The sequence below is a fragment of the Stenella coeruleoalba genome (genome assembly GCF_951394435.1).
Source record: "Stenella coeruleoalba genome assembly, chromosome: 16".
Taxonomy (NCBI): Eukaryota; Metazoa; Chordata; class Mammalia; order Artiodactyla; family Delphinidae; genus Stenella; species Stenella coeruleoalba.
In genome coordinates, this window is record NC_137162.1 from 73,951,772 (window position 1) to 73,975,508 (window position 23,737).

At 57.6% G+C, this 23,737-nt stretch overlaps 1 protein-coding gene across 1 annotated transcript in view; it reads right to left on the reverse strand.

Annotated features, from left to right (window-relative positions):
• The window catches only part of RET (ret proto-oncogene), a 61,019-nt gene extending 53,987 nt beyond the window's left edge, over positions 1-7,032 (reverse strand). The window contains 1 exon segment of the mRNA XM_079900231.1: positions 6,825-7,032. Coding sequence (XP_079756357.1) covers positions 6,825-6,891 — 67 coding nt within the window. The 5' untranslated portion in view covers positions 6,892-7,032.
• Positions 7,033-23,737: the final 16,705 nt, after the last annotated feature.

Here is a 23,737-nt window from a genome sequence, read left to right on the forward strand (position 1 = left end):
GAGTCTCCTACAGAGACCACCTGCAGGTGCCCGTCTGACAAGGCTCAACCCCTCCCAGTGGCAAAGCCAGTGCTCACAGAGCTAAGTGCGTGTTAACCCTGCTTCCACAGGCGAGGAGGCAGCGGGTGCTGTGCCCACTTCATGGCTAAGTGGCGGCTGGAACAGAGTCCTGCTTCTCAACTCCAGCCTTTCTCCTTCCCAGAAAGAAGAGAACAGACAGCAGTGGACGGCCCACAGGCAATGCTGGAAGGGCAGGATGGGGGAGCAGGCAAGGAGAAAGCCCACCCAAGAGCTGCCCCCAGCTTCTGGGTCTCCCACCACTTCACTTTGTCTGTGTCTTTGGCTGTTTCAGAGGCAGGAAAGTTTGAGTAAGAAACCGAGTAAACTCCTTCCCTCCACTCGGACTCCCACCATCGCTCTGTGTGCCCCCAGGTCACCCCCCATTCACCCCGCTCTCAGGTCCTGGCACACAGAGTGCACATCTTCCCAAGCATTTTCCAGGCTGTTAGTTAAAGTTTAGGAACTTACATTGTTCCCTTTCCCCTTTTTGTTAAGAGTGAGAACCCTCGGAATTTTCTGGCAATCCCATAGCCACATGGGAGGGGGAGACTGCAACCAGTTTTGACATCCACTGTCTTGCCAGGGGCTTTCTGATTGTTTTAGCAGCGGAACCCTTTCTCCAATCAGAGCGCAGGTCAGGGCCAGTGCTCAGGGCAGAGCTCGGAGCTTTGCCTCCCTCTCCCTGCCACCCTGCCCCTCAGGCACTTCTCTGGAGCCCAGGGCCCTGCGGAACCCAGACAGTAGCAGCCCATGTCAGAAGAGCGAAGGCTTAAGACTGTGATAAGGTGCGACCGCCGGTACCCAAATCTGGGAGGGGGGCTGGGGCCCCCACGGGCATCTCCCCTGAGCAGGTCCCAGAACTGGTCCCTGCCTGCCAGAGCCCACCAGGCTTCGCTGATGTCATGGAGAGCCTGCACCAGCTGGACCACCAGGTGGGCACACGCCTGTGCAGGTGCACAGGTGACCTTTCTGCAGAGGTGCCCTGGCTGCTACACTCTGTGGAGCCACTCACAAGGCGAAAGCAAACAGAGGTGTTTGCTCGGGCCCGGCCACCTGCTCTCCTTGAGGGCCCAGGTGGCGCCTGAACTGCCTCCCCCAAGGTCCCACTGGCGTCAATGCGCCCACAACCATGCTTTCTTGGGGGTGTCAGCTCCAGTGGGGGAGGAGCTAAGGGAACAGTGGCACCTCGCTGCTGCTCTCACCGCCCCCCACCTTGCCCAGTGGACAGCTCAGAGGGCCACTGGCTTTACATCCTCCAGCCTCAGCGACAGAAGTGGGTCCCAGGGGCTCCCACAATTACATAGCTGTGAGGCCAGAGCTTGATGAAGCCCAGGTGTCACCTGGCCCCAGAGCTCAGGGAAGGTGGACTGTGGGAGGACCAGACAGGGGGAGGAGGGCAGGACGAGGGTCCCGTCCACAGGGGCTCCCAGGTGTCCTGGAGCTGCAGCCCGAAGAGGGCCCCATCCTCTAAGGTCCTCTGAGGTGCGATGGAGCCCTGTCTCAGGAGTTACAGCCTCCCCTGAACCCCTAAACACGCCGCAACTCTCTGCTGCTCTGAGGCAGGGAGAGGACAGCCGTGTGGGTTCTGGAGGCCTGAGCCTTCCCACCACTTCAAGCCCCCCAGGAGCGCCCTCCCCAGGCCACCCAGGTCACGGCCCTCAGAGGGACATCCTGGGCCTGGTCTCTCTGAGCCATACCAATGCCCCAGCCTTCCAGGGGTTAAGGACCCCCACCCAGAAAGCATGGAAGATGGGCCCTTGAAAACCCAGGGGAGGCAAATGGGGGGGGGGACGGCAAAAGATGACCCCCGCTGCCATCACACCCCTGTGGCCCAGGGCCAGGAGGGCCACTTCCCCGCCTGGCTGCCCACCATCCCCTCCCACCCTACCCCTCAGCCGGCCTCCTGCCGTGTACCTCAGTCTGAAATCACACCCATACATTTGAGATAAGTGGCTACTTAGGGCCTCCTTTACTGCCCATCTCTCCCTACAAGGAGACAGCTCTGAGGTCAAAGGGACCTTCCATTGTCTCCCGGAGTGCATCCCTAGCCCCGGAGACGCTCCCCAGGCGGCAAGTGGTCCCTCGGGGAGTGTTTGTGGGCCCATCACTATTACTGTTACTGTTGAGTCACTCAGAAAAACAACTGCAGAAATGAGAAGGAAGAAGAAAAAAACGAGGAGAAGGAAGAAAACACGAGGAGGAGAGGACACGGGGGCTTGAGCCTGAACACTGCGCCCACACAAAGAAGCGTGCCCTGTCACGCCCACGGGAAGGGGGAGGGGTTCCATAGCCGAAATGCAGCCGCTCCTATAGGACAGAAGGCATCACTACTGTTTGGGGGGGGCGCTTCTCCAGCTCTGCCTTTTTCCCAGTTGGGCACTTTCTTCTCCCAGTCTGTCCTGGAGCCCCGGGCAGGAGGGCCCTTTCTTGGACAAGGAGACACAGTTGTACCCATGTGCCCTGAAGTCCAGCCCCTCCTCAGCACAGTAGCGTCTGTCGGGTTCTGGGTCCCCAGGCAGAGGGTGGGTGCAGGGGCCACACACCCAGCCTACACCACCAGCACAGAGGCCTCTCTTCCTGCCACACCAGAGGACACACGCCCCTCCCCTGGGGCTGGCTATGACCAGACCCCAGCTGGTGGCAGTTCCCGGACCTGCAGGACTCCCAGACATCAGCTAAAGCAGCGGTCCCACCTGAGCATCAGCCAGACCCCGAGGGGCTCCTGATTCAGGTGCTGAAGCACAGTGGCACACTTCCCTCCCAGACCCGGGCCAGGCTGTCCCCAGGGCCCCTGGAGCCCCGAGCAGGAGGGTCACCAGTGGGTGAGTGGGCTCAGGGCCACCTTCCTCTCCCAGGACCCCTCCTGGTCCCCACCGCCACTGGCCCAGAGAAGGGGCCCAGAGGACCCGAGCGGGGAGACACAAAGTCCTCTCCATGGATTCAAGTTCACAGGCTGTGGGAGCCTCAGTTTCCTTACCTGTGAAATGGGAAAATAAGGCTACATCCTTCAGGGTTTCGGGAGGATACAGTGCGCTAGCAGACAGGCAGTGCTCAGGACGGGACCGGCAGGCCATGAGCCCCCTGGGGGCGGCTACTGCTGGCATCAGCCTTATCCAGTGAAGACCAGGGGATGCAGGAGGCCTCTCTCAAGTCACAGAGGCGGGAAGGCCTCAGAGGAAGCAGCAGCTTCCTGGCCCTCCCTTCCCCTTGGCACCCCATGCTCCAGTTTAAGAGATACCATAATTTTAAATGAGTTTTCTCCTCCCCTGGCTGAAAGGCCATTAGCTCCCCATTAGGTGAATGCGTCCCATTTTCTTCTCACCACCAAGGAAACTGATTTACTTAGCTGTCCCTAAAGCAATTCTGCAGAATAAAGGCAATTTTGCAATGGTCTCAATAAACTTCCCCATTTGCTTTCTGCTCACAGACCCCACCCTGAGGAGCCCACCAGCTGACCCAGCCCCTTGGCCCCTGAGTAGGCTGGACTCTGCTAGGGCCCAGGACAGCCAGTGTGGGCCACAGGCAGCTCCCAGAGGCCAGAGTGGCTTAGTGGGCTGGGGCGGAAGAGAGAGAAGGCTGGGCCCAGGCAAGCCCGGTGGAGCAGGACACCACTCATCTCTGGCCAAAGAGGGAAGGGGCTGAAAGGGAGAGAAAGAAGTGAGCAGGGCAGCCCTCCTGGCTGAGGGGCTGTTCTGGGCACCTGCCGGTCCAGGCAAAAGTGGCAAACCCAGGTCCAACAGCAGAGGGGTGGGCCCCGCAGCCTGGAGAGGGGGCTGCTAAGTCGTGGCCAGCTTTCCTTTCTTCAGTACCTGGGAGTGAGAGGCCCAGAGGGTGTGCACACAGAGAGGGCAGGTCTTTCCTTGTGGCTAGAGGTGCTGAGCAAAAAGGGACCCAAGAAGCCAGGCCAGAAAGATGAGCGATGTGAGGCCTGGTGAGGAGCAGCTGGAGGTCAGGGAGATGGTGATGGGTGACGGGTCAGCCTGAGACATTCAGGGGGATCCCCAGAAGCCGGGGCTCAGTTTCTTCATCCATGCCATGGGGATGCCTGTACCTGCGCTGGAGCAGCAAAAGGCCAGAAACTTCTAAGAACAACTTTTAGATGGAAGTTCTTTAGCTCTGGTTCCAGGATACCCAGGGTTGATGGGCTGTGCTCCTGAGTATGAGCGGGGAGGGGCAGGTGTCCCTGTGGGGGGACACATGTGGGGGTCCCAGTGTGTGTGAGTGGCAGAGAGAGGGGCTGGGTTCCCTGGGGGAGGGTGGAGTGGGAAGGGCCAAGCCACGCTGCGTGAGTGTGTGTGTGTCCACAGGCCTCATGATCACATATCCTTGAGAAAGGGCAGAAGTGTGTCTTAGTGATGACCAAGAGTGAGTGTCAGTGTGTGAGCGTGGATTCAAGTGTGTGTGTGAGGGGGGGCCGTGCGTGCGCTCACACGGATACCAGCATGTGGGTGAGGAGTCCTGCCTTACTCTGGGAGTCTGTGTCTGGGTTGGCACCTTTTTCTGAAGGTGTGTGCATTCACACACAATGAGAGTGTGTACACGAGGAGGGGGGCACACCGTGAGGGTCTGTTTATGCCCCAGGACCTTGCTCTGAGCATCCCTAGGCCCTCGAGCCCACCCCTGCCAGCCCCGGGGCAGTGCTTCCCTTCCCTGGCCGCTGCCTCTTCATCTGGTTGCCTCCCTACCCTCCTCTCGTCAGTCCCCCAGCACAGAAGAGAGCTTCGCGTCTCGGGGAGGTGTCTGGGCCAGCAGGGGAAGGCTTTCCTCCTCTGGAGACCCGGCCCATCCCCCAGGCAACAGGCCTGGCCACAGGAGGGCTGCGTCCACAAGAGGGCGCCCCGGGGCCGAGCTGCTCCCAACCTGGTCGAGTCTGGGTGGGAGCAGCGGCCCAGCTCACTGGTGGCGGTCTGCAGCAGCTCACTGAGAGCCAGGCTCAACAGCTCCAGCACTCCTACTCCGGGTAGAGGGTGCCCGGAGGCCTCTCCACGGGCCCGTTGTCTCCTCTTGGGTATCGCGGGGCCACCTCTCAACCCCCAGTGCCACCAATCGTGGTTTCTTGCTCATCCCATGGGAGGGTGGGTGAGGCAGGGGACTTGCTTTCCCTGGATTGGAGAGCCTTTCTCTGATCACCCAACTCCATGCGTCCAGGCTGTGAAGAAGCCACCTGCATTCCCGCCAAGTGTCACAGGCTGCCCTCGCACCCCTACCCCCCAACTCCAGCCCCCCACGGCCCCAGCTGGGACCCCTGGCTAAGCGTGGGACAGGCACAGGAAATCCTCCACAAGGATTTCGGAGGCTGCCCAGCACGCCCTGGCTTCCGGCTCACACCTGATCACCCGCCCACAACTATAAAGTTGCAACCCCGAGTTACAAGAGGTCTTCTGAACACCTTGTGTTTACTTCTGCCCTGCCTGCAGCCTCCTCCTGCCTGTTTTCCCCTCACAGCACTGGACCCCCGGACTCCCGATGCTTTCCCCCATTCTTCCCCAGGTCAAAGGAAGGGTTTCTCCCCTGCCCTCCCTATGATGGGCTGGGGGCCCGTTCTAGCTTCAGTATCTGCCTCGTGAGCTCAAGATGCAGTCACACAAATGAAGCCTTGGGCAGGCCTGGGAACCCAGAGTCTGTGCAGGACCCAGGGCCAGACGCAGGGGACCACCACCTCTTCTGTTCCCAAAGGCCACAGGGAGAGAAAGCCCTTTGTAAGCAGAGGGGGAGGGTGGCCGGAACTCCTCTCTCAGAGGGAAACTTGGTGCATACTGAGTACTGAAGAAGAGGAAGTCAAGGACAGTTCGAGAGAAACTAAAATTCGTGGTGTGTGGGCAGGGGGGCGGGCAAAGATTCGACAGCCTTGGGGTTCACTCATCCCGTCAGGGTTTTGGGGGTGGCGGCAGTGACCAGCCTTTGCAAGGCCACATCTAATCCTCCCAGCACCGATGTTGGCGGCACACAGCCCTACTCCACTGCAGGATGGTCAAAAGCACTTGGTACAGGTCGGCCCAGAGCCGTCAAATGGTCCCAAAGGCCGCACCTTCAGGTGTCCCCGCCTGGCATCAGCGCGGGACTCGGAAGCCGCGCGTGGGAGTGGAGCCACGGCGGGCCCTCAGCCGGCTGTGCTGGGCCAGTCCGAGCGGGCCCTCGAGGGCAGCCTCCCTAGAAACCACAGCCTTGTGTGTTTTTTAAGGACTAGAGCGGCAAAAACGCACAAGGGAAAAGCAACCATTCTTCAAAACAGCAGATCCCCTCCGCATCCCGCGGCTAGCCAGGGTATCAGAGCTGGAGGAAGAATGCACCGACGTGTAGAGCGACAAGGAAACGAAGACGGAGCAATCTTTTACAGAAACACAACTCCTCCCCGCCCAAGTCGCAGACTTTCTAGGGCTACCTCACCCGCCCTCCCCCACCTGCACCGAAACGGCTACAAGCTCCGTTCGGTTCGCTCCAAGACGCCGCTGTGGTGCGAGGCGCCACCAGGCTGGGGAGCGCGGCTGCGACAAGGGCCCTGGGCACCGACCCCGGCCACCCGGCCCGCGTGCCGCTCCGACCCGAGTCCGGCTCCAGCCCGAGACCCGCCCAGTGCGCGGGGCCCGAGGCGCCCTGCCCACCACACCACCCCGCTCGCAGCCGAGCCCGGGCGGCCGGCAACTGCGCAGCCCGCTGCCCACCGCAAACAGAAAGGCGTTTCCGAATGCGTCCACTCAGCCGCTCGGCGCGCGGTGCCAACTTCGCCTCGGCCGCTGCGGGCACCAGTCCCCGGCAGGACTCACCTTCGCCGAGCAGCGGCAGCAGCAGCAGCAACCGCAGCCCCACGGTGCCGGCCGTCGCCTTCTCCATCGCCGGTGCACGCTGGGGCCGCGGCGAGAGGGACGGTGGGTCTCGGCGGCGGGGTGCGGCGCTCAGCCGGGCTGCCCCATGCCCGGCCGGGACGCGGTGGACGAGATGAACACTGCGGGCGCAAAGCGTCGGGGCACGGGCTCCACGGTACTCTCCGCAGCTGCGCGCCGGGCTCCGGTCGCGGGGCCTGAGGCGAGGCGGGGCGGGGTGGGGCGGGGCCGTGAGGGGGCGGGGCGGGCGGGGCGGGCGGGGCCCGGGTGCGGGCGGGGTGCGGGAGTAAGGGCGGGGCACTGGGTACCCGCCCAGGCGATGCCTGGTGCGGTTCCCGCGGGGCGCGGTTTAGGAGACCAGTGCCGGACGCGGGGTGCGGGCCGGGCGGGGCGCGAGTAGGGGCGAGGTGCGGGACCCGGGGTACCGGCCCGCCAGCCGCAGCCCCAATCCGCGCACCTCCGCACGCACAGCCACTCTTCCTCACTCTATGCGCCCGCTCTCGGTCTGTGCGCTTCGACCTTCCCCGCCGCCCAGAGAGGGCAGGGAAACCACGGGGATGCGGGGGTGCGCCCGAGTGGACGTGGAGACTAGGCAGGCGCCCCGCCTCCAGGCTCCGGGCGCGGTGCGCATCCTCAGCCATTTCTCGGAGGGGGGAGGCGCGGTGGGAGCGCGGCCTCTCTTGGGGCCGGAGGCGGGAGGAGGGGAAGTGCCCGGGTGGGGGAAGGGGGGCCTGGGCGCTTTCTGCGCACGCCAGGGGTGAGCCTGGCCTGTGGCTTCCAATGTCCGCGGTCGCTCTAGGGGTGTCCTAGGGTTAGTTTGTGAACCTGCCTCTTTAGGACTGGTCCAACCAATGAAACCAGGAAACTGACTCTGGAGCTGGCTTTAATGGGGTGCTTGGAGGGTAGGTACTCCCTCTCCCCAACCAAACAGAAGAATTCTTAGGATGGGGGGCTGACTGGGTAGCAGAGCAAGTAGCGAGGAGGAACTGGAGCCCCAAAGAATTTAATTTTTGCCCCAAGAAATGATGTCCATAAACACATCCAGTACTCAAAAGGGAAGACTCTGGGTCCCCAACATGGGGGGTCCTGGAGGTTGGAGGTGAGCTCTAGGCCTCTGTGGGAAAAGTCCACTGTTCTGCTCCCACCCGCTAGCTGCCTTTTGTGGTCTGGCCCTCACCTAGGCACAGAGGAATGCAAGCCTAAGGGGCCTTGGGGTGGGAGGGTCCAGGGTACCTAGGCCTGGGGTGCCCCTATTTCAGTGTCTCTTCTTCCGGCTGTGCACAGAGCCCCGCCCTCTTGCCTGGCTGAGCTCAGGGCTGAATAAGGGCTCTCTGCACATCACTCTGCAGATATGAAGTCAAAGTGAAGTCACCCTCGCAGGCATGAGGAGGAGCTGCCAAGACAGGCTGGCTGGGGGCTCTGCCGGCTGAGATGTCCAAGCCGGCCTGCTGGCTGGAGGCCAGGGCACAGTGCTGCCAGCTCGGGAGAGCCACCCTGCGGCCACCAGACCTTGTGTTGCCTGCCTCACGCTCCCCGAGCCCCAAGCCCTTGGATTTATGGGGCCGGAGTTGGCCATGGGGGACTCCCGTCGGTGTAGACAGGCCCTACCTCTGGTGCTAGTAACAACAACCAAGGCTGCACATTCAGGCCTGTGCACAGGGAAGGGACCTGAGTGGGAAGGGAGGGCCTGAGGGCAACTTCTTTGTTACCAACAGGCTCCTGTGGCAGAAGAATGCAGAAGGAAGAGGGGTGGCCTGGCCCATTCTTGCAACCAGCCCCACCCCTGTGCCCCCCCAGGGACCACCCTGGCCAAGCCTTGGCTGACACGGGTCAGGCTGGATGTCTGGTCGTGCTCCGTGTGACCACCTCAAGGACCCATTTGAGGCTGTGTCCCTTCTTCAGTCCTCAGGCCCTTCCACTCTCCTCCACCACCCTTGGGGGTCTTGAGAGGACATCTGACACTATGCTGGGGACATTGCCCTCTTCTTAGAAAAAGGTCTGGGGAGCCTCATATGTGTACCCCTGTACCCTCATATGTTGTACCCCTATACCCACATGTGCATACACCTGTGTTCACGTACAGGGATATGGGTGCATACCCTCACCCGCGTGCATGCCCAGAGATCTGACCAGAGGAGGATCCAGGAAAGCACAGAGGTGAAGTGCTTGGCTTGCTGACCTCGGGTCCTGCATATCCATAAGAGACACCCCTGTGAGACTCAGACAAGGCCTGACCTCAACTCTGCCCTACTCACCCTTCCATGGGTTCTTCAATGGAGTTGTTTTTCTCCTCTCAATTTCCTGCCCCACCTTCCTTTCCTCCCTTCCTTCCTCTGCTCTCCCCTTCTCCTCATTCCCCTCCTTCCCTCCCATTCTCTGCAAGAATCTCTTCTCCATTCCTTTGCCCCAGCACAAGAACCAGGCTAGCTGCCTCACTGGGGCCTCAGCGTCTTCATCTGTAACATGCAAATAACGATACAGTAACTGCCTTGCAGTGTTGTGAGGCTGAACCCAAATGAAGCATTGACAGAATCAGCACAGTTTCTGGCTCCCCAGAAAATGAGATTTTTTTTTTTTCTTCTCTTCTTCCAGGGTCCTCTGAAGTCCAAGGAGATGTCTGGGTGGGAGGCTGGGGGCAGTGACATTGTGTGAAGGTTGAAGGTGTGCTCTGAGTTGTATCCTGGCTGGGTCTCTGATCTGTGTGACCTCGGCAAGTTTGCAACGTCTCTGGGCCTCAGGAAGGCGGAGCTCCATCCCCCCAGGTGCCTGAAGACAGGTGAGTCCCCGGCAATCAGCATGAGCTGTCACTGTCACCATTGATTCCCATCAGCTGTGACGCTGAGGCCGAGGCCAAAGTGGTCGGTGGACATTGCTAAGGTGACACGGAAAGCAGGTGGTCCCTACATCGAGCTGTCTGCTGCCCTCAGCTCTGGCTCCCCACCTGTATAGGTAACGAATCACACCCTGTATGGGGACGGCAGCCAGTGAGACCGGCCTGTAGGAGCCAACACCTGTCTCTGGCCCTCCCCATAGGACCTGCAGCTTTCTCAGTGATAGGAGGGAGAACCCTGGAGCCCCAGAGGCCTCTCTGCCACAGCAGCACTTATCTGGGCGTATACTTACACATTCAGGAGCAGTGGGTTGATTCATACTGACGCCTCACTGAGGCTTTTGGGGGCTTGCTCACACCGAGTCCCCAGCCCGAGGGTACCACTGGAACCTGATGGGGCCTCAGGCCTGGCAGTGCCCGCCTCTTGCCTCAAGGACACCAAAGAAGGCCCATCCTGGCTCACGAGTGAGCGTGGTAATAACAGGGAACTTGAATTGGCGAGTCTGGCAGATACGGCCTGAATGCTTTTTGGAAAAAGCATCTCCCAAGGCAGTTTCATAATCTGCCTTGTAATGCAGATTTAGACAAGTTTTTACGAATGCACTTTTTAAAATAGGTCTTAATGGATCCTTTGCAGTAGTTACAGTCCATTGTGTAAATGCAAACAGAAGGCTTTTTGAAAACATGTATTATTGATCAGAAAGGCAGCAGCAATTAGAAGCCAGTGTGTCATATCATTCAATACACACTTCCTATACAGCCCTGCTTGTGCTCTCTCATAACTTTCTGACAAATTATCCTGTCCCTGGGAAGCCCTTTCTTTTCCCTTTTGCTTCTGGGAGCGAAGGAGGACCTCCCCATCAGTTACTAGCTAGAGGTGAATGAAAAATGAAGCTTCCCCTTTACCATCGCAAAACCTGTTTACGACTTCTCCGGTTTCAAGACTGAGATGGCAAAACCTTCAGGTAAGATGGACGATGCTTCTCAATTTGGTCTACGGGCCACAGTGAAAAAAACCAAAACAAAACTGGTGACAGATAGCATGTTCTGTGGGAGGGCAGAATCACAAAGCTGGGGGGGTCTGAGCCAGAACCCTGCAGGGGAGCCTGCTTTGTGGGAGGGGTGTTCAACCAGGGTCCACAGGGAGGAGCTCTGGATGCCCCTCCCCAGTCATGGAACCTAAAATGATCCACTAGGATAAAGCTGAGACTTGTTTTTGCCTAAAAATCCATATTTGGGTCTGTATTTCACCCGATCTGCACATTTCCCATTTGCCCTTCTTCTTGAAAAGTTCATTTATTTAACAAACATTTGCTGGGCACTCACTGTATTCCAGGCACCCTTTCCAAAGTCCAGCGAACGAAACAATCTGGGTGCTTCTTAAGGACAATCATCAACACGTAAGGCACACATGCAGCCCAGTCAGAAGTGACCCCAGATGGGGTGAGACGCGGGGCGGGGTGTTTATCAGGGCTGGATGTCCTGGAGAGCTGACTTTGGGCAAAGACAGAGCTGTGGGGACAGCACTGCCCGCAGGGAGCAGGGAGGTGACAGGACGTGCCCTGGAGTTCCCTGCGTTGCCCCAGCAGGGACAGGAGGCCGTCCTTTGTCTCCCCACGATAGCATCTTCTCAGCAGCCTCAGCTCACCCCTCTGGAAGATGCAACTCTGGTCTCTGAGAGGGTTACAGCCTGCAGGATCTGCAGAGTGAAGACTCTGACCTGGGCAGTCTTTTGGAGCCGAAAAAACGTGCTGTGCTCTTGGTGTGCTGACAACTAGGAAGTCCGTTGACTTAACACCCTACGATGTCTTCCAAAGCCTCCCTGCCCAGGATGGTGTGGGCTGCAGCTCCAGGCACAGTGTGCAACTTCCACATCCATCTCAGGCCTGCGGGTGATGAGGCGGTGCGCTGTGAGCTGGAGGAGAGGGGGAGAGGGGGGCCAGCCACCTGCCCTTGGGGGGGGGCCAGGGTGTGAGGGCACAGCCTGGGTGGCTCCCCCAGTCCCCTGTGCTTGCAGACAGGCCCAGGAGAAGCAGAGCACTTACTTGCCCCCTTCTCCCCACCCCCACCCCGGAAGTGCTCCGAAGACCTCGCTCAGCTGTTGCAGCTGCCCCAGGTGGGAGGGGGCGCTGTTCTCAGGTAGATCTAGGGTGCCCTCCTTGCTTCCTCTCCAGCACCTCCCTAGGGTTGCTACCTGAGCTTAGGCGCACTGGGGGCTCCCAGTCCCGCTGAAGACCCCTCACCCAGCCCGGATGGGGCCCCTCCCTGCTTGCTGAGAAGCCGGCCAGCCAGGCCTTCATCCCCTAGCACTGTGCAGTGGAACGTTCTGCAGTGGTGGTAACTTCCTGCCCTCTGCTCTCCAACACGATGGCCACTGGCCAAGTGTGGCTGGTGTGACCGAGGAACTGAATTTATAATAACGTAAAATTGAATAGTCATATGTGGCTAGTGTACTTGCTGGGCGTTGATGCTCTAAGAAACACCTTCCCAGCCTCTCTTGGAGGCTTCTGGGGGCTGGGCAGGCTCCTAGCCCAAAGCTCCCCCACTGGAGGGAGAGTGGAGAAATCAGAGCCTGCCGATTCGCCAGCCCCAGTGGGCTCTCTGATCCAGCAGCTGCCGCTCTGTTTCCTGGTGGTTTGAAGATGCCGTAGTCACCCCCCTGCCCAGAACGACAGTGGCATTGCTGGGGTTCACCCTGGGCACGCTCTCTCACTCGCCCTGGGGAATCTTCCGTTCCCCTCCAGGCTTGGCTCCCGAGCCTGACCATGCCTCCTGAAATCCCTGCTTCCTGTAGGCAGAGTGAGCCCTGCAGGGCCCTGCTCTCAGGGGCCTCTTTGGAAAGGGGCTGATGAGCTCGTGCATATTAAGATGCGGTGATGAAGGGCTGTCAGGGGACTCTGTGCAACAGCCTGAGACCCAAGGGCCTGCTCGCTAGTGCTGGGAGCTCAGCATCCGGCCCCTCTCCAGGGCCCTTGTCCCTCTGCTCCCAAGCACCCCTCCGTGGTCCCAGACTCCCCACGTGTTCTCTGGCCACTGACCTCCACCGGCTGTTCCTTCTGCCTGGGAAGCTCTTCATGCCTCCTCCTGGCCCCTTCTGTTGTTCAGCTCCTATTCAATGCTCAGAAGTCTCGGCTCCAAAGTACCCCTCTCCCCAGTCCGTGCTCAAATGCTCCGTCTAGACAATCTGAAGGAGGCCCAGTGTGCGTCCTGGTTTTTGTTTTTTTGGCTGCAAGGCATGCGGGATCTTAGTTCCGCAGCCAGGGATGGAACCCACGCCCCCTGCATTGGAAGCGCAGAGTCTTAACCACTGGACCGCCAGGGAAGTCCCGCTTCCTGGTTTAACTGTGCTGTATTTATCTCTAGCCCTCTGCGTGGGGACCTGCTGAGGACTCAGAGTGCCGGTCGGGTGACCTGCCATGAGAAATGACCCTCGTGGCCAAGAGGACAACCTGGGCAGAGGCACAAGGTATGCTCAGGAGGCAGGAGGGAAGGGCGTGGCCGTCTGCGGTGACAGCATCAGTGCTTGCCACCCGTGTGCACACTCACACCCCTTTGCGCCCCTTCTTCCTCTGGGCTGCCCTCTCAGTGTGAATGGGAGCCCGTCTGGTCTATAAACATCAGCAGAAGGGGCGACAGGAGCAGGGGCTGGAGCCGGAAGATGACTCACAAGGAGGGAACAAGGCACCCCAAATAAATCATCTGGGGCCTGACATTTGGAGCGTTTGAGTTTGAGACCAAACACAGATGCCCTTTAGATAAATACATTTTTGAGACGTGTTCTGCAGGAGACGTTTATGACTTTAATAGGTTTTTAGTGTCAGACGAGCATCAGGAAGTGTTTTGTTGAGAGACTTTCTCTTAAAAGCTCAGAATCCTTCTTTTCCCTCCGGCCCTTTAAACAGAAGGATACAGAGATCCTCAGCAAGGGAAGCTTCTCTTTCTCCCGGTTCCCTGGGGGTTGGCTCTGGGCTGGGATGGCTCAACTGAGGAATGTTCTGGGAGGTTCTGAAGACCTCAGTGCTCCAGGCCATGGGGGGCGGAGGATGGGGGTCTCTCGGGAAGCTGATTTAGAAGCTTAGAAGCACCCTCCTCCCTCAGAGCAACTCCTCTCCTCCCCAATCCCCCCACCTAGAGGAGGCTGATGGCTGGTCCTCAGGGATGAGAAGGGCTCTGTATGGAGGACGGGGGTCCCTGAGGCCTCCGGAGGTTGGCAATTTTCTGTGGATTGGAAACTTTACAAAGATCCCTCACGCTGAAGCCCAGGAGTACAAAGGATCTGAGCTCACCACAGGCCCTATGCCAGCGAGGAGACACAAGGAGAAGGTCAGATGCAATCATGTCTGGAAGCTTCTCCCTTCCGACTTAGAGACAGGCCCCCACCTGCCCATCCTGGGCTCTGTCCCAGGACCTTCAGGGAGCCCCGGGTCCTGCAGCCGCCCTCTGCCCAGCTCTTGCCTGAGCACCAAGTGGCCACATGTGGGGCTGCTTCTAGTACCCCGTGCGTGCTGCTTAGCCCTCTCCCTGCCCCCCAAGACAGGGGCTGGATGCCAGCTCTCCCATCCTTGAATGAGGCCAGCGTGGAAGAACTCACCCCAGGTCATCTGTGCTGTGGCTCTGGGCCACGTGGGGAGGACCCCTAGCCGAGGTGGACGGACCTTGGGCTTGTCCTCCCAGCACAGTGGGTGTGGGTGGGTCAGGGGCACACGGCACCAGGCGGGAAAAGGAGGGGCCCACTGAGATCCAGAACCTGGCTCACAGAAAACACACAGATGGAACTGAGAGGAAGCCCAAGTGAACTTAGTGGTGGCGCGGGCTTCAAGGGCACGGGCAGGCCACTTCCTAGCACAGCTGTGAGATGAGCACTGGGGTAGTGGGGGATGGGAGGGAAGGGACAGTCGTGTCTGTGCTGTTGTCCAGACGGGACATCTCCCGGGGGCAGGAGAAATGTTCTCATCAACCAGTACACCGAGACTCCACATTGATTGCAAGGAGGTCCCCTCGTTCCCCTCAGGTGACACCTAAGGGAGACCTTCTGAGGACACCTGGAACCACATTTTCAACAGCTCCAGCTGCTGTAATTGAGAAACCTGACCTCAGTTTTTCCATTTCTGTGGATAATTCAGCCCTCCCACCCTTCTCCTCCATCTCCCGCCCCACTAGCCCTGGCCTGTCTCAGACCCTCTCCTCACCCCAGACCCCTCTCCTGGTCCTGGTCATTTTATCCCAGGCTGTGTCAGGAATGAATGCACAAGGAGATGGATGCAGAGAGGCTGGGATTGAGCAGGGACCTGGGTGCCGGCCCTCCCTATCCCCCGCCCGGCCCCCCACCCCAGGCCACTAAGTCACCCCCTGAGCCCCTGGGACTTGTCAAGACCCTCATCAGGAGTCCGCGTAAGGGATGGATGAGAAGAGTTTGAATGGAGCACCTATGATCTTCTAAAGCTTCGCTCCTGCCTCGTAATTATTTCCTTACAGGATCCAGACACTTGGATACGGCCCATTTCTTAACCCCATTCACAACAACCTTTGTTTTTTTCACGGTTGTCTTGGAAGCAGCTGCCCACAAACTGAAAGCAGCCCATAAACTACATATCATTGTTGGGGTCTCTCATGACCTTGCCTGTGTGGGGGGCAGGAGGGAACGACCTCTGTTTTATTTCCCAGGTGGATACCCTGGCTGGGGCAGGGGGTGCGGAGGTTGATTGGTTACCCATTTGCATCTGTAATTTATCAGCATTCTCAAAATCCTAAAGGTTTGGGGCTTAATTATTCATGTCTGACCCCTAGAAGAAAGGCTGAGTGAGGTCACCCTGGATGGCAAAACTGTGGGGTCTGAATCATCTCTCCTAGAAAAGGAGGGAGGTCCTGGGTGGGCGCAAGTGAGAACAGCTAATGGCTATGGACATCCCACCTGGGGGCAGCCCTGGACTGGAGCTTCTAACTCATTCAGGGTCACAGCACCTGCCCGGGTGGTAGCAGCATCCCATTTTACAGGTGAGGTGCAAGCCCAGGGGTTCTTTCTCTGGGCTTCTTTCCCTCACTCCACACTGCTTCCGGTTCTCAAATGCTAGGGCAGGGCTGGTCAAACACTATGTGAGCCCACCCCGCAGATTCTAAGGCTGCCCTCAGGACCAGTTCCCAGGGGTTCCTGATGCTGCTGGTCCTGGGTCCACACTGTGGGATCCAGTGCCCCAGAGCATGATGGGATAGGAGAGATGCGGGTAAGGGTCTCAAGGTGGAAGGTACCCGCTTCACCCTCCCGCCAGCACGCCCTGTCCCCAGTTAGCCTCTCCTCCTCTGTGTCTCCTCCCTATTCCCAGCCTCCTTCCGGCCCTGGCTTACATCCGTGGTGCTGGCGTTGCTGGGAGCCCACCCAGAACACTCCTTCTTCACTCCCCTGCAGGGACTCACCTCTGTTTGCATACAGCTGTCTCCTCCTAACACCCATTTCTCTAGCTGGGTCCCTCATGTGAGACTCAGGCCTGTTGGAGCCCACTGGGGGACCCAGCACCCTCACTGTGTAGGTAAAGGGGGGGGGTCATTTCTGTGACTGGGCTGGATCCTACTGTGACCTGTGACCCAACCCTTGCACAGTACTGAGCTTCAGGGAGGCTACAGCAAACGCATTTCCCCCGTCTGCAGAGCAAGAGGGCTATCGCCATCGCCATCACCCAGAACACGCCTGCTCTGCTCCCCTGCAGGGGACCTATTTCTTCAACTGGGTCCCTCAGAGCAGTACGGCTATTGCCGTCTTCCTGATGACCAGATGCACAGCTGTAGGGGACTTGGTCTCTGGCAAGGCATGGTCACTTGGTAGAGCCTGACTCAGGACCTGTGTATGGCCAAGGGGGGGACTGGGGAAGCTGAAGGAAGAGGGGAGGCCATGGGACCCTGCACCCTTAGTCAGGGTCTCATAGACCCCTCCAGACAGCACACATAGGTGGCGGTGGTGACGGTGGCAGTGACTCTGGCTGGCCTGTGCATTGTTATTTCCAAAGGCTGAGTCTTTGGAGCAAAGGAATTTTCATTCCTTTTTCATTAATGAAAACCTTGCAGCCAGAGGAAGCACCCCACTAAATGACTGATACTCCACGAGATATGTACGCACTGCTCAGAAATGTCTCCTACTCAATGAAGGAGAGATAACAGTCAGTGGAATAAAAATTAATCTGGCCACTATAGGAATTAATATAAAAACATCAGATGCGGGACTTATAAGGGATGCCACCTCCAACTAACCCTCCCTGGGTTAAATACCCCAGGGACGATGATTTATATTCTGTGCTACAGGCCTCTGCTGGCATAATCGATAGGGATGAGAAATGGGGCCACCCAGCCGTACCTACCCATGGGGCTGGGGAAGGGAGCCGGGGGGCCGGGGGCTAGGGCTGCCCTGGAGGCTGCTGGGAGCAGGGGCCCATCTGAGCCATCCGCTCTTTCTCCCCCTTCCTCTACCTCCCTGGTGAGCCCCAGGCCTGCAGCTGATGGGTTTCTGGAAGTCTGGGTCATGGCACCATCTCACGAGGCCTCACCCCAGCGCCCGACTCCTCTGGGGGTACAGGGGGTACGGCCGGGGGAGAAGAGGGCAGGGCAGACTGGGCCAGGTGCTGCCGGAGACCAGAGCAGTGGGACCCCCACTGGGAGCTAGGCTTAGCTGAACCTCCTGACGGTAATACTCACTCACCCATCTTTGCTCTGCAAGAATTACCGCTCCAAACTCTTGGTTTAGGGTGAAACTTGCCTAAGCGACTGTTTATTCTCACCATCGCAAACTTAGGATCTGCTGTTTCAGTCGAGGAGTTTTAAGTCGAAGCCCTTGCCGGTCAGTCCCCGGGGTGCTTCTCTGCAGGGAGCTTCGAGCTGGGGCTCATGCCCAGAAGCAGATGGGCTTCACCGCAGCTGCAGGGCTGGCCTTCCTGCTGTGCCAGGTGAGCGGTGAGTTATCCTCGCTCCTCCACGGTGAGGGCCATACTTGCTTAGATTTGCACCACTACGCACCAGCCACACCCGGGTTGGGGGTGGGCAAGCCAGTGTCAGGGCCAGCCAGGCTGCCCCCAGCTGGCTCCCTGCTCTCCGTCTTCCTTGGACCTGCTCCTGGGGGGCGGGGCAGAGGAAGACCCTGTCATGGCCCTCGATGTGGAGACCCCAGAGGAGCCTGATGCAAGGAGGACAAAGTGTTGATCCCACAGCCCCTCCCCGCCAAGCCCCGACTGTCCCTCAGCCACACTCTCTACTCTGTCCGGGGGAGGCACCAACTCCCCACTGTGCCAGCCTCTCGTCACGTCCTGCCCTGCCCTCTGCTCTTACGTTAAACCCTAGTCATTGCTCTTCAGACGTGTCGTCGTCCGCTGCTGGAGTCTGACCATACAGCCCCCAAGGAAAACTCCTGTAGAGCTAGTAGTGAGGAAACTTTGGGGGGAAGGGAAATTTTGGTCCCTTGTTCTTGACGACACAAGAGCCTGGCCCTTCCCAGGGAGGCCTACTGGTGTCTCCTTTGCGTGCCGCAGCCTGGCAGGGTGCCCTGGGTGATCCCCACACTTCTGCTCACCGTCACAGTGGGTGGCCCCGGGGCAGGCTTCCATGCCTTATGTGGTGTAAAGCCAGGGACTAGTGACCTTGAGCAACCTCGGGGATAGAAAGGCCCAAAGGGACCACTCAATCTAAGCCTCATCATATAGATGGAGAAACTGAGGCCCCAGACAGATGGGCCGAGGCCACAGAGTAAAGCAGGCCTCCTGGCCCCAGGGCGGTGCCCTCTGCCCACCGAATCGCCCATGTCGCTGGTCTGGGCTACAGTGCAGTCATCCTGAATCCTACTGAGACAAACATAAACCCTAATATTATTATTCTTTTCATTGCATTAGGAGTTGAATTGCATCCCCCCAAATCCATATGTTGGAGTCTTTAACTCCCTGTACCTCAGAATGTCACCTGATTTGGACATAGGGTCTTCACAGATGTGATCAAGTTACAATGAGGTCACTGCAGTGGGCCTCAATCAAATATAACTGGTGTCCTTATAAACAAGGGAAATTTGGACAGAAACATGCACAGAGGGAAGTTGAGGTGAAGAGACATGAGCTGAGAAGAGAGGCCTCGGACAGATCCTTCTCTCACGGTCCTCAGAGGAACCAACCCTCATTTCAGACTTCTGGCCTCCAGAACTGTGAGATAATAAACTTCTATTGTTCAAGCCGCGCAGTCACGGGAAACTGATAGACCGTAAGGAAGGTTCTGTTAATGAACTTACAGCACTAGAAGTTTTATTTGTTTTTTAATTTTTTGGCGGGGGTGTGTGTTGGTATTTCAGATATTTTGTGTGCTTTTAATTTTTTAGTTTGTTTTGTTTTTATGGATCCACAAATTGGAATGTATTTATTACCGACCAGAGGTTCAGGAGGAGATGCTGAAGGAAAAGGGTGCCTGGTGCATGCTAGGGGCCGAGGCCCTTTGGGGATGTTGGCTCTGATGTTGCTGGGGTAGAGGTCAGAGAATTGCTGGAGATGTGGGCTTTGGGAGGCCTGGAGTGGACAAGAGACCCATAGCCCACATCTCCTGCTGTCTTGGTGGTTTTCTGTACCCACTGATGGCAGAGACCTTGGATCCAAAACCCCATGGTGACCCATCTAGGGCACCTCCATCCAGCCAAAGAGATGGAAGGAATGGGCTACTGAGTGATTGCTTGCCCTTTCACGTAGTAACAGGTCAGTGTTGTTCTAATGAAAGGGACTTCACGGGCATTACTGGTGTAGGCGTGATCACACAATATGTATTTTAAACAAAATCACAGACCCCCACTTGGTGAAACTTATTCCAGAGAATTTCAGCATGTTGTTTGCTGCCCCGTTGGCCCACCCTGCTCAGCGTGCTTTTGCTCTCACAGCAGCCCTGCCACTGGTGGTTTTCAGTGGAGGCTTAAAAGAAAGCAATTTCTCCTCAGGCCAGAGCTCAGCTTGCTGTAAGATCGCAGGAGGGATTCAGAGACCTCACAACCTTTGGGAAAATGGCCAAATATCTCATTCTGAAGGCTAATACTTAACATTTTGCTACCAGGAAAACATTTCCCATTGAATAGAAACCCCCAGGCAAAGCTTCCAGGCATGATTCACTTCCCCTCCCATGCATGGCAGACCCCCTTGAGTGGCTCTCACAGACCCAAACCAATTAGAGCTTCCCAGGACGAGGAGCCCTGGGTCCACACACGTCCTCAGTAGGTCATCCACAGAGCGAGTGCTGCATCCCTGGGACAGAGAAATTCAGGGAAGGCGAGGGATCACCTAGGGCACTGTTCTCAGGTCCATTGCTCAGTCTATCAGGGATCAACTAGGGCACTGTTCTCAGGTCTATTGCTCAGTCTATCGCTGAATAACAAACCATCCCCAAACTGTCTTAAAACAACCCCATTATTTCTTTTGCTTATGAGTCAGTCTGTAACATGGGTAGTGCTCAGCTGGGGTAGCTTGTCTCTGCTCCACTCCGCTTAGCTTAGGGTGGCTTGCAGGCAGGGCTGGAATCACCCAGGGTTCCCCCTCACGTGACTGTGATGGGTGCTGGCTGCCAGCCCAGACCCTCTGCTTTCACTGGAACTGTCCACCAGGACACAGACATACAGCCCTGTAGGAGCTGGGCTTGCTTACAACATGGTGGTCAAGGTCATATCACCTTCTGCGTCCTAGCCTCAGAAGTCACCCTACATCCCTCTGCCATGTTCTCTTCATCACAGCAGCCGTGAAGGCCTGTGCAGTTTCAAGGAGAGGGGAAATAGAATCTGAATGGGGGCGGTGGGGTGGATGGCAAGATTCTGGAACAGCATGTAGGGCAGAAATATTGCTGTGGTCATTTGGGGAAAATGTAGGCTGCCACATCATGGCCCAGAGGTCACACCAGAGAGTCTGGGTCAAGGGGGCAGGTGCCCGATACGATTCACCGTCAGGAGTTAGGGACACAGTGCAAAAAATGCCTCCCTACTGCCGCTGAAGTGAGTCTGAGTCCATACTCCACAGGCCACACCTGTGTTCCCCTTTGGCCCCGTGGGCCCATCAGCCCAAAGACCATTTGTAATCTTCTCTCAAGGCTCCTCAGCTTCGGCCATCTGTGATGCCAGGACTCTCCAATCTACGGAATGAGTCATCGGTGGAATCTCCTTCAGCAAATGACCAACTCAAAGGGAGGATGTGTCATGCCTGGGGCGTTTTATGAATCTTGTTGCTTCGCCCGGCAAGCTGTGATTCCATCAGTAACGACACAGCCAGCACGAGGTGATGCTGCCAGCGCGGACGCTCTGATCAAGGGCACACGGGAGGGAGGTGTGACCCACGCCCGGGCTGCCTCTTCCCACCTGCCTCAGGGGGACCCTGGGTGGCCGGCTCCTCCCAGCCAGGGTATTTGGGTGGGGTAGGGCTGCAGCCTCACCAAGCCTGCACTCTATACCTGTGACACTTTTGTGAGTGACAGAATGCCCTGAGCCAGGCTCTCCTGGACCCCAACACGAGGGGGCCGCTGGCCGGGTGCAGGGACAGCTGTTTGCACACAAGGACCCAGACCCACTCCCTGCTCTTCCACTGCCTGGTGTGGGCCAGTGTTCACCGGCTCACCTGAGGCCTCCTTCCTCACCTGGCGCACAGGTGACACCCACCTCGCAGCAATGTATGTCAAAGGGCTCAGCCGGAAGCACCGACTCCAGTCTTGTCTAAGCCTGAAGGCTGAAGGCCTCCACCCCACTGGCCTGCGGTGACCCTCCACTGTCCACATGCGCCCAGCGCCCGGCAGCCCTGGATGTGCCCGTCTGCCTGCCGGCCGCCCCACACCCACCCCGGACCTCTCCTCTCTTGGCTTCCCGGACACAGCCCCTCCTCTTGCTCATCCGTGTGCCTTCCTCGGCTCCATTTCTAAACATGGATGTGTTCGCAAAGGATGCCCACCCTGGGCCGTCAGCTTACCCCACACTCACTCCTGGATGAGCGACCTCACCAGCCCACCCCGCCCCCAACGCTCCCCTCCAACCCGCCTCTGCTCCCTCAGCCTCTCCTCCCCCTTGAAGTCCACTTACTGAGCTGCCTGCCCTCCATGGCCTCCAGTGGGCAACTCAGGTTTAATGCATCGAAAACAAACTTTTTTTTTTTGGCCACACCGCGCAGCTGGCGGGATCTTAGTTCCCCGACCAGGGATTGAACCCGGGTCCTCGTCAGTGAAAACGCAGAGTCCTAACCACTGGACCGCCAGGGAACTCCCCAAAACAAACTCTTAATTTCTGCTTTTCCCACCCCCAAATCTTGCTTCTCTTTCAGTTTTTCCCATCTTAGTAAAAGGTGCCATATTCACTCAGTTTCTCAGGACAGAGACCAAAGAGCTCACGAGTGATTCCCTTCCGGCTTTTTTTTTTTTTTTTTTTTTGCGGTACGCGGGCCTCTCACTGCTGTGGTCTCTCCCGTTGCGGAGCACAGGCTCCGGACGCGCAGGCTCAGCGGCCATGGCTCACGGGCCCAGCCGCTCCGTGGCATATGGGATCTTCCCGGACCGGGGCACGAACCCGTGTCCCCTGCATCGGCAGGCGGACTCTCAACCACTGCACCACCAGGGAAGCCCCCTTCTGGCTTTTATACCGTGAATCTGATCCAGTAGCATGTTCTGCTGGTTCTCCAGAGCACATTCAGAATCTCACCCACCTGTGTTGGTCATGGCCACCTTGGTCCAAGCTGCTGTCCTCCCCAGGCCGTTGCAGTGGCCTCCTGTGGGGCTCCCACCTTTGTCCTCAACCTCTTCTGTCCTCCTCACAGCCCCAGAGTGATGCTGGGAAAAAAACAAGGCCCATCACACGGAGGAGGCAGCTGAGGCCCCAACCCAGCTGGGGCGATATCCCAGCAGCTGTACCAGTTTGCCTGCCCCTGAGTCTGCAGCCTACAAGATGAGTGGTCCAGAGCCTGCTCAGATGGGTGGGTGCTTCCCCCCCTGAGCTCACCCCATCTTCCTGGCCTCAGCGTCCCCCACCTCCCGTTCTCCCTCCTGCTCACTCCACTTGGCCTCCTCCAGCCTGCTGTGCTTGTCCTTAAATACAGCATGCCTGTTGGTACTCGGGCCTCTGCACTGGCTGTCTGCTCTATCTGGGAGGTGCTGGTGCCACATGCCCTTGACCTCTCCCTACTTTGCCCAGATGTCTGCTCAGATGTTCCTCAGTGGCTACGCGCTATGAAGCAGTACTCCCACGCTCTCCCCGCTCCACTTTGCTTTCCTTAGAACCCTGTTATATTTGCATTGTTGTATTTCTTTGCATGCTCATTTGCACGTGTGTGTGTGTGTGTGTGTGTGTGTGTGTGTGTGTGTGGTTTTACACTATAATGTAAGCTTCCAAGAACAGGGAGTTTGCTCTTCTGTGTCCCTGGTGCCTAGAACAATGCTTGGAACACAGTAGAGGCTAAAGAAATCGCTGTTGATTAAATAAATGAGATGATGATGCACCCACATCAGGACATGTGGCTTCCCTGGGTCTTCCCAATAGCTGTGCGCTATTCCATTATGTGGATGCGCCCAAGTTTAATTAACTGGCTGCCTACTTGAGGACATTGAGTGTTTTTATTCTTTTGCTATAATAAACAAAGTTGCATTGCACATCTTTGTATACCTATCTTTACATTCATGTGTGAATATAGTGAAAAATCCGTAATTCCAGGCTCTGGACTTGCTGGGTCAAGGAGTATGTGCGTTTAAAGCTTTGAGAGATGGTGCTAAACTGTCCCCCAAGAGTATTTTTAACAAATTATGATTTTTAAAATATTTGAAAACACCTATTTAATGAAATTAGCATCACTCCCTTATAAAGCCCTGGAGACTCTGAGATCAGGCTCAGGGACCGAGTGTCATTTCACAAGGGTGAGGCTGTCTCAGAGAAGGCGTGAGGTCTATGATTTCTTGACTGTGGTAACCAGGATGGCTCCAGCACTGGGGTCTCACACCCCAGCCTCTTTCACTCTTACAGAAATCAACCTTCAGTGCCTGTCACTGGATCACTTTGTAACACAGGAAAATAAAA